This window comes from Carlito syrichta, unplaced genomic scaffold, assembly GCF_000164805.1.
Source record: "Carlito syrichta isolate Samal-C Ts95f unplaced genomic scaffold, Tarsius_syrichta-2.0.1 Scaffold306949, whole genome shotgun sequence".
Taxonomy (NCBI): Eukaryota; Metazoa; Chordata; class Mammalia; order Primates; family Tarsiidae; genus Carlito; species Carlito syrichta.
The window spans coordinates 256,031-266,550 of NW_007251045.1; the positions used below are offsets into that span (position 1 = coordinate 256,031).

The window sequence follows — 10,520 nt, forward strand, 5'->3', positions numbered from 1 at the left end:
CAGGGGAAGAAAGTCAATATCAGGGTGGGGCTCACCTGCAGGCTGGGTAGGGTGCTGGCAGGGGGCAGGGGGGCAGGGCATCGCCCTGCACACAGGCTCCCCATTTTGGCAGGAGCAGGCAGTGCAGGGCTGATCATCGGGCTCCCATCGGACCCCCTCAGCAAACTCCTCTCCATCCAGCACGCAGGCTACGTGAGGGGGCTGTCACATGGCAATCTAAACACCCCTCACCCATCCCTGGGCTTCCCAGGCTTCAGGGCCCCTGACTTTGCCACCCCCACTGCAGCCACCCTCTTCCCCTCCACCTCTAGGCCAGAGGAAGCAGCACCCTTTACAGTTGCCCCTCCTCCCCCACCCCCTACTCACCTGGGCAGAGCTGGGGGCCAGAGACAGGCAGGTCACAGGGGGGCATGGGGCACTCTTGCTCCTCACAGGAGACCTCGCCAGCCTAGGAGAGAGGCAGATGAGAGACCCTCCAGGAACAAGCCGGACCTGGGCGTGAGACGATAGGCCTGCCTACCTGGCAGGAGCAGCGGACGCAGTGGCCATTCTCCTGGAGTCTGAAGGTCTCCTGGCTCTGATACTGGTGACCCTGGTACTCACAGACTGGATGGGAGGACAGGGAGAGGGGGTAGGGCTGGAGGCTGAGGGAGAAGCCCTGTCTGAGTCCTCCTGGAGGCCCTGCCAGCCCCCGCCTCCACCTACGCCAAAAAAGAACGATCCCCACCCTGGTGCCAGCTTGCCACAAAGGTGAGGACTCACCTGTGGGGACAGGGGCTTGGGTCCAAGGGACACAAATATCCCCCTCCCCCAACCTCGCCTCCAGCCAGTGCCTGCCCCTCCCTCGGAGACTCAGGCTCCCACTCACCATCACAGACAGGGCAGCACTGCCCAGGGATCCTGCCTGGGTGTCTGCAAGGCGTCGGCGGGCAGGGCAGAGCCTCACATTGGACGCTCCCGTTCTGCCAACAGGGCCCGGTCAGCACCAGAGAGGCAGGCCGGGAAGCCAGGCCCTCCCTGCCAGGCAGCCACACTCACAGTGCAGCGACAGTGTAAGCAAGGGTCCCCAGAGCCCACGGGCTCCCCGCTGTGGTGTTCCCGCCCGTTTAGGAAGCAGCCTGTGGGGAAGAGATTAGATGGTCCCTTAGGTGCTCCCCAAGTGCCCCCTGCTGCCCACTCCTGGCCTTCATGGGGGACCCAAGCTGGGCCCCCCGCCCCAGGTAGCCATTGGTGCTCTGGCCCCTGCCCTACCCACTGACTCACCATCGCACACGGGGCAGCAGGTGCCTGGGAGGGGCCGGGCAGGGTATGGGCACAGGCTGGCACATTCTCGCTGGCGGCACTGGATGTGGCCATCCTGGGGGTGGGAAGGACAGGCAGGGGAAGGAGGGGCTGTCAGGGCCCAGCAGAGTGACAGAAGCAGTATTGGAATCCTAGCTGCCTCCTCATTAGATGTTGTGAGGGGCTGAGTTGTGTCCCCACCAAATTCAAGTAAGTGCTAACCCCCAGTAGCTCAGAATGAGACCTTATTTGGAAATATTGTTGCAGATGTGCTTAGTTAGAATAAGGTCGTGCTGGAGTAGGGTAGGCCCCTGATCCAACATGATTATCTTTCTGAAAAGGAGAAATTTGACCAGGTGCAGTGGCTCACACCTGTAATCCCAAGCACTTTGAGAGGCTGAGGTGAGATGATTGTCTTAGCCCAGGGGTTCCCGACCAGCCTGGGCAACTTGGCCAGACCTCATTTCTACAATAAATCAGAAAATTATCCGGGCATGGTGGCTCATGCCTGCAGTTCCGGCTACTTGGAAGGCTGAGGCAGAAGGATTGCCTGAGCCCAGTGGGTTGAGGCTGTAGTGGCTGTGAACATGCCACTGCATTCCAGCCTGGGCAACAGAGTGAGACTCTGACTTCCAAAAGGGGCAGGGGTGGAAATACAGAGAGAGAGAACATGCCTGGCACAGATCCTCATGGCCTTGGAAGGCACCATCTCTGACACCTTGGCATTGAACTGCCATATTTCATTCCACTCAGTATATCTAAAATGTTATTTCTTTAATTTTTAAAGAGACAGGCCTAGACTGCGATGACACGATCATAGCTCACTGCAGCCTCAAACTCCTGGGCTCAAGTGATCCTCCAAAAGTGCTGGATCACAGGTGCGAGCCACCACGCATTCTCAAATATTATTTCAACATGTGATCGACGTGGTGGGTGAATGAGCTATTTTACATGCCATTTCCTCATACCAAGTCTTTGAAATCCACCATGTATTTTACACTTATTCACAGCACATCTCCATTGAGCCTGGGGCCACATTGCAAGGGCTAAGTAGCCACACACAGCAATGACTACCAAACTGGACAGCACGGTTCTAGATGCCAAGCCTGTGGTCCTCCCTCCCTGGAGCTGTGGCAGCCTGTCACATGCCGCCTGGCTCTCCCTTTCTCCAGCCCGTGATCGCACTGAGCTTACTCACCAGCCCGCGCTGGCCACCCCCGGGGCTCAGAGCTGCGCATGCGCACAGATGAGCGCCACCAGCCCCGCCCCCGCAGGGCCCAGGGTGAGGTCTTCGCCACCCGGTCCCCTCTCAGTGGCTCTGGATGTGTTACAATGAAGGGTGGAAGAGCAGGGGGCGAGGACAGTCCCAGAGCAGTCTGGGGACTCACCAGGCACTGGCAGATTCGGCAGGGGTCCCCAGGTGCAGTCCACTCTTGGCCATGCTCCCGGTGAGAGTCACCCTCTCTGCAGCCTGGGGCTGGGGGCAGAGAGGAGGCCTGGGGGAGCCGGCCGGGACCCCAGCCTCGGCCTGTCCCCACCCTTCTCCGCGTGCCCTCTGAGGACTTCCTCCAGAGCCAAGAACAAATGAGATCACGCCTGGTCTAGAGTCCTTGGTAGTTCCCAGGGCCCCAGGGGTGAGGCCCCAGTTCCTTAACCCCTCCTTCCCAGTCTTCCAGGGCACAGCCTAGGCATGTCCACCTGCCCCACCTCTCTCTGCCCCCTCCCACTTTCAGCTTTGGCCATTCGTGCCTCCCCAGACCTTCCCACCCAGCATACACACACCCACACAGCGTGCCAGGTCCCAGCCTCTGCTACATGGTCCCCCATGAACGCTCCTCCCCCCAGAACACCCTCCACCTCCATCAGCACTTCACCTAGCTAATGCTCTATATCCCTAGGGGTCGCCTCAGGACTGGCCGCCCCTAGGACACCTTCTTTCCAATATCCAGGCTGGACTGGGTCTGCTGCCTCTGAATGTCCATAGTACCTGGGGCTCCTGTTCCCATTCCTAACTGTGCGACATGACAGTATTTTGCATTGGTGTATATGATTCTGTGTCACCCTCTAGTGGTCATCCCAGAGGGCTACTCCATGTCTTATGATAACCATTTAGTACACAGCTCTATGACATAGAGAATAGCATTATCTGTACCTTACAAATGGGGAAATGGAGGCACAGAGCAACTCAGAGTCACCCAAGCAGTGACTCTTCAGGCAGGGATGTAGCTCTCCAGGCAGCTCTCCCCTCCCTCCTTCCTACTCTCCTTACTTCTCTCTTTCCATCCCTCCCTGTTCCCCCTCTCCCTACTTCCCTTTCTCCATCCTCAAGTGATGATGGCAGAATTTGAGCCCGGGCATTCTGGCTCCAGCACAGACCCAGCTGGGTACTGCTCTCGCTCCAGGCGACCCAATCAGAGGCCAGTGGGGTGGGCTCTGGAGTTCCAGAAATGGCGTGACAGCCCACCTGTGGCTCTCACCTTGGCAGGTCGGGCAGCAGTGCCCAGGTCTCAAGACTGGCTCAGGGCAGGAGCTGGGTGGGCACTTCATGGGCACGCAGCGAACCAGGCTCTTCTGCAATACACAGTGGCTGTGAGGCCTCCGGCCTGGCTCCCAGAGAGGGCAGAGTGGGTGGGTATCAGGGCACAGGGCACAGGGCCAGGTGGAGGGACAGCCTTGCTGGCACCAGCTCTTGGGAGGCAAGTGGGGGCTGCAAGAGGGCAGTGGATTCCCCAGGACAAACAGTGCCAGGGCAGAGGTGGAGGCAAACTCACCAGGCAGGAACACTGGAGACATGGGTTGGAGCCGGACTGGAAGGTGGCCCCCTCTTCGTAAAGCTGCTCCTCATACTCACAGCCTGGGCAGGGGTGGCAGGAAGATGGTGGGTCACCAGAGAGCAGGGTGCACCCCTTTCCACAGGAAAGGCATGACCCCAAGTAGATGCTGGACCCTCTGGCGCTGAGGGACAAAGGGGGAGGACAGGGCAGGGCAGGAGCTCACCCGGCCGGCAGATGGGGCAACACTCCCCAGGCGGGATGTAGCTCTCCAGGCAGCTGAGCTCTGAGCATGAGGGCCCCTGGCACTGCACGGTCCCTGCCTGCGGGGCGACACTGAGCCCTCCCTCCTTCCCTCCCACCCTCCCTCTCTTCCTCCTCCCATCCCCCCTCCTTTCCTCTTCCCCCCCTTCCCTTCCTTCTTTCCTCCTTGCCTCCCCATTGCCTGAGCGGGGTTACTCTGCTGACCTAGCAGGCCTTGCAGGCTCCAGGCCCTGATGCCTGGGCAGCACCTGCAGCCCTGTCTGGCCCCCATATCGGGCTTGACATGGCCAGACCAGCGGTAGCCAAGCAGAAGGAACTCAGGTGGGGGCTGGAGCCAGGCTCTGATTCCCTTACCTGGCAGGTGCAGAAGACACAGGGCTCCGGATGCCATGTTTCCCCAGCCCCGTGGCCTCCAGGACAGCCTACAAAATCAGGCCCAGGTCCCCAAGTAAGAGACCCAAAGGACTAGGCGCCACATCAAAGGGACACAGTTCAGGTGACAGACACCAGAGATTTTAATATTTACTACAACTCTCCAGCAAGTGGCAGTGAAGTGTCTGATGCTACTAGCTCAGTATATTTCTATTATTTTACAACAGACAGAAGGGTCCTGTGGAAAGGGGTGCATTTAAAAAATTCCACCAAAGGCATCATACAGGCCAGTAGTGGCTTGAAAGCTATGTGTGTGTGTGTGTGTGTGTGTGTGTGTGTGTGTGTGTGTATGTGTGCGCCTTTTCTTTGAGATTGATCTATCACTCACCAAGACTTCAATCCTCCTCTCCAGTGGAGATTCCCAGGCTACATTTCTAGACCTATCTGGGCTTGAGTCTCTGTCCCACCGTTCTCATTGCCTGCTGGGACTTCTCTTGAGTGGGGTTGCCAGATAAAATACAAGATGCCCACTTACATTTGAATTTTAGATAAATAACAGAATTTTTAGTAGATGAATGTCCCAGCTATTGCATGGGATATACTTATGCTAAAAAAACAAAACCATAAAAAAAACTATGTGTTCTTCATTTGGTTTTGTTTGCTTAAGACAGGTCTTGCTCTATCATCCCGGATGGAGTGCAGTGGTGTGATCGTAGCTCACTGCAGCCTCAAATTTCTAGGTTCAAACAATCCTCTCACCCTGGCCTCTCAGGTAGCTAGGATCACAGATGCACTACCATGCCCAGCCTTGTTTTTTTTTTTTTTTTTTTTGAGAGTCTCTCTCTGTCTCTCTCTCTCTCTCTCTCTCTCTGTTGTCCAGGGTGATCTCAAACTCCTGGCCTCAAGCAATTCTCTTGCCTCAGGCTCCCAAAGTGCTGGGACTATAGGCATAAGCCACCGTTCCCAGCTGCTTACTTGAAACTCAAATCTAACAGGACATGCTGCATTTTTGTTTGCCAATGCTGGCAACCCTATCCCCAGCTCGTAACACCCCTGGCACAGCCACGGCCTCCTCTTCGCCAGCTCCCTTCAGGCTCTCGTCCCTGGCTCAGCATCCCCATTTGTGGGATCTCACAGTTCTCAACTCCTGCCTGTTCTTTAGAAATACCCGCTTTCTGCAGCCCTCTGCCATCCCTGGCTCTGTGACTAGAAGGTGCTATCACAGTCCCACCTGGTCTCACTGCATCTAGCCTCTACCAGATAGTTACTCCTAAAATACCTCTTTGACCATGCCACACTCTGGCTCTTCAACCTTTAATGGCTCCTCATTGCCCACAGAAGAAGCCTGCAAGCCTGTTCCCACTGACCTTCCCAGGCTGACTTCCTGCAGCTCAGCTAGGCCACCCTCAGTTACTCTCCACTCCTTCAGGTGAAGGCCCACTTTTCCTGGAAGACCCAGCTCAAATGGCCCATTATGTGCAAAGTCCCCTGACTGCCTGGCTGGATGAGCCTCCCCTACCCTTTTGTCCCCTCCTCTGCACAACACAGAGTGCCCTGCCTTCCACACCTCCTCTTAATGTGCTCACTGGATTTTTAAACCTTGAGTTGGTTTAGCCACAGGCTTATTCTCTTGACTAGACTGGAAGCTCCTTGAGGGCAGGAAAAACATCCTGTGTTCATTTCCCTCAAAGTCTCTGGCTCAGTCTCAGGGCCAGCATGTGGTGACTTGTGCACGCGTTCTGAACTCCCCAGCCATGTCAGAGTGGGTGGGCAGGAACCCTCTGGGCAAGCCCCACATCCACTTATTCTCAGGTAGAAGCTGGGGCTGGGGAGGTAGTCTCCCAAAATGCCTGCAGGGGTGGGGCGTGGCTGGCAGATGGCTGACCTGGCTCACAGTGTGGGCAGCATGTCCCTGGCTCAGGGCATGGTCCTCTTGGGCATGGCTTCTGGGTACAGGTGATGGCCCCTGCCTGTGGGGAGCAGACTAGGGTGGCTGCACCAGCATCAGGACCCTGGAGGGCAGGGCCCCCAGACCAGAACCTCGCCCAGGCTGGGGCACATCGGAGGAGCCAGAGGATGAATTGGCTCTGGGGATGTGGGCTGCCCTCGGTTCAAGGGCAGAAAAAGGACATTCACCATCTCATGGTTCCCTTAACCCCTGAAAACCCTCTTACAGGTGCCAGGAAATTCCCCAGAGTAGAGAGATCCAAGAGAACCAAGGGCTTTCCCCACGGGGAGTGAGGACAGCAAAGCCGGAAGATGGCGAGTGTGAAGCCAGGTGAGAGAGAACAGGCAAGTCAGGGGGTCTGAGGTCGAAGACAGGGGCGAGGGAAGAGGGGGCAATGGGGGGTGATGTAGGAAGATAAGAAACTCCATCCTCTGCCCTGCTGGCCCTTGCTTGCCAGGGCCAGCAGCGAGGCTTGGTGCTCCCACCATGTGCAGATGTTGGGTGAGCTCCAGCAGCGGTTCTCCTGCTCGGAGTCAGCTAAAGGCCACCAGGGCAAGGTTTTGAAAAGGGCAGGCAGAGCCCATTACATGGCATCTGGCACCCCACGCTGCAGTGACAGGCAACTGGAATGAGGCAGACAAGTGAAGGGACAGCCATGGGATACCCAGGTGGGTAGGTCACGGGAGCTCACCAGACAGTGGCAGGTGGTGCAGGCGTCTGGGGAGAAGGTCTCCCCGTTGCTATAGATCTGACCACCATGGCTGCAGCCTGAGGAGACAGTGCTGTGGCTCAGGCACCCAGCGCCATCTCCAGGCCTGGAGGCGGCCCCAGTGGGAGGATGGGGTGGCACTTACCACGGCAGTGGGGCAGGTGGGTCTGGGGACCACAGTGCACAGCCCCATCCTGGCAGACGCAGGCTGTGCAGGCATCAGGCTGCCAACGCGCCCCCTCGGGCCAGGTGCGCCCCAGCCCCCAGCACTGGGGAGAGGTGGGGTGACACTCACAGGACTCCAGCTGCCTCACCCTCGCCTGCAAGTCCTTGTTCTGGAAAGGTAGGGGGAGGGCAGCAAGCACTGGCTCAGCATCCCCCCATCTCCCACAGATTTGTGGGGTGTGAACTGACGCAGAACGAGAGGGAAATTGGAAAATTCCAGAGCAGAGGTGGGTCCCTCGCTGTCAGCACCCAGCTCAGACAACCACCGTTCAGGGGAGCATGGGTTCCCCCAAGCCTCTGCTTTGGGCAGAATGGGGACCCAACCCTCTGCCCCAAGAGTTCAGATTTCTTTACTCATCCAAAAGATTTCCCCTCAATGCATCCATATAACACGCTCCCTAACGTTTCCCAAGTATATGAACCAATATGAAAACCTGGACTGACAAATTAATATTCAGAGGGTCTTCATTTGTATGAAAGAATTGATGTTGACAAAAAGCTTTTCTATGTGCACTTAAAACAAACAAAAAAGTGTTTTTTGAAATTTATCGTAGAGATGAAGTCTCACCAAGTTGCCCAGGCTAGTCTCGAACCCCTGAGCTCAGATAATCCTCTCACCTTGGCCTCCCAAACTGCTGGGATTACAGGCTTGAGCCACTGTGCCCGGCCCAAAAAAAAAAAAATTTAAGCCCCTCCAACCCCCCCAATCCAAACCTTTCCCCATTTCCTCCTTCAGGGGTACCTGCTCTTTGAGTTCCATCACCGCCGCCTCCAGATGCCCAAGCCTCTCCTGTAGGGAGCGCCGCTGCTCCTGGGGGCCCCCAGCAAGGGCTGAGGAGTGGACAGGTACCTGTTGCCCAGGGGATTCCCTGGGGGCAGCCCCACCTGAAGGGCACAAGACTCTCGTGTGGGCCTAAGGGTGAGGAGCTGGCAAAGTTTCCTGGGTTCTGCTGTCTGAATTATGCAGGGAGGAGGGACAGCCTGTGTCTCCGTCACACCCGCCGTCCAGGGAAAGAGATGTGGTCTGCGGGGGTGCATAGGGGTCGCACTATGGAAGGAGGAGGAGAAAGCCCTGAGTGGACAGAAGTGGCCCAGACCAACCTGCCCTCTGTATCAGGGCTGAGCCCAGGGACCCAGACCCACAGAGGGCACAGGCCAGACCAGGGCCTCCCTGCCATCTGCCCTAACTCTGTGAGGGTCCCCAGCCGTGGTGGGGCTTGTCAGAATCATCCATCCTTTCCAGGGCCGGGGACTTGGCTAAGGATGGCCTGGGTGCTGACATGTCATGCTGGGAAGGCCCGGAGCCAGTGCACAGGAGGGCAACAGTCATGTACAAGGTGCAGCTGTTTTAAGGTACCTGGGCTCTGGCAGGGAGTCTTTGCAGGGAACAGGTGAGGAGCCTCCACCCTCTGACTGGCTGTCTACACCTGTCAGAAAGGCCCCTACTTTTATAGAATGTGCTCAGGAAGGGATAACAGTTCTCTCTGCTCCCACTCCCAACCCGAACACTGCTTTCCAGGCCTGTGGCAGAGGGTCCTGGGAACCCCACATGGGGTGGGGCGGGCTCCAGAAAGCCAGACTTGACTGCATTTCCTGAAGGATTTGAGGAAGGTGCTGGCAAGGCCCCCACGAGGCCAGTGAAGATGCCTGTCCCTGGTTCTAGGTAACACTTTTTCCTCTGAGTTTGGGCCCGGGGTTGGGGACAGTCACTTTCCCCTTCTCACTTGGATCCTTCTTCTGCAGTAAAGGACATAAGAGGAGGAGGAGAGCTGGCAGACATGGCTCCTCCCCCAGACAAGGGTGGGCAGGGTAGTGGAGGGGCTGGACGAGGAGGTAGGGGGACAGGAGAGGAGGGGGGAGGTTGTGAGGCCGGACTTGGGAGGCTAGAGGGTTTCTCACGGACTGCAAGGCGGGGAACAATGTCACCCACTCTCCCCACTGCTGTCATCAAGGGGGGAGAGAGTTCTAGTCCAAAACTGAACTTGCTTTCACCTGAGTTCCTTGGCCTGGTCGACGCCATTCTGCTTAACCAGTTAGCTAGGCCAGAAGTCTGGGGCTCAGCTCCCCTCTCTTGCACTCTCCCAATCTCATCACTCTCTGGCCTCCCCTAGCCACTCCTAATCTATTCCCCCCTCTTCTCTCCTCTCCCACTGTCTCCATTCGGGGAGGCTGAAAACACAGCCTCCCTGTCTCCATCTGCACTTAAATCACACAGTTGAAGGCTCAGTGTGATGGTTCACTAGCACCGCCCATCTCTCTAGCCCACCCTGTTGCCCACCCACATCAGGGATTCGAACCCACAAGGGGAGCACCAGCACCCTCAACCCGCTGCCTGTACCTGTCTCCACACCTTGTTCAGGGCATGCTGTCACCTAGGAAGGCACTTCTTGGGGTATGGCCCCTGTGCTCAGCTTCCCCCCAGAGGGTGGCCAAGGATCGGGTCTCGGTCTGAAACCCTCCACCCCACTTGACTCTCCCAATTCCTCCTCCCAGGTCAACCCTCCAGTCCTGCTTAAGCAGGCACAATAAGGGGTCTGAGAAACGCTGAGGGGGATGGGGTCCCGGGACTGCTGGGTGAAGGCAGGGCAAGTCCCCTGCCTGGCGAGACCTGCAGAAAGAAATCCCCAGTGCACAAACCCGGCTGCTCCCTGTGGAACCATCCTTGGCTCGCCGTCAGCCACCCCCCACCCAGCGGGGGCACCAATCTCTCAGTTCTTGCCTGTCTCCCCGACACCGACCCCTCTCAGGAGAGGGCCAGACAGAGACTCAGGCCAGCTCCCACAGCGGGCCTCCACTCCCCCTTCCCTAGACAAATAATTAACTTCAGACTCCCAGATGCCAGGACAGCCTCTCCCCCCTCGCGGCTGCCCGCAGGAATCCCTCCCGGGGATAGCGGGATGCCCCCTCCCCATCGCCTGGCCCCTGCCCTGGCCGCGCCCTCCCCCTGCCT

General features: G+C 57.7%; 1 protein-coding gene across 1 annotated transcript in view; it reads right to left on the reverse strand.

Moving 5' to 3' along the window:
• KCP (kielin/chordin-like protein) overlaps positions 1–8,900 on the reverse strand; it is a 25,177-nt gene extending 16,277 nt beyond the window's left edge. The window contains 12 exon segments of the mRNA XM_021715282.1: positions 13–188; positions 367–448; positions 521–606; positions 869–962; positions 1,039–1,118; positions 1,264–1,357; positions 2,670–2,752; positions 4,288–4,375; positions 7,328–7,404; positions 7,491–7,680; positions 8,313–8,455; positions 8,759–8,900. Coding sequence (XP_021570957.1) covers positions 13–188; positions 367–448; positions 521–606; positions 869–962; positions 1,039–1,118; positions 1,264–1,357; positions 2,670–2,752; positions 4,288–4,375; positions 7,328–7,404; positions 7,491–7,680; positions 8,313–8,455; positions 8,759–8,900 — 1,335 coding nt within the window.
• Positions 8,901–10,520: the final 1,620 nt, after the last annotated feature.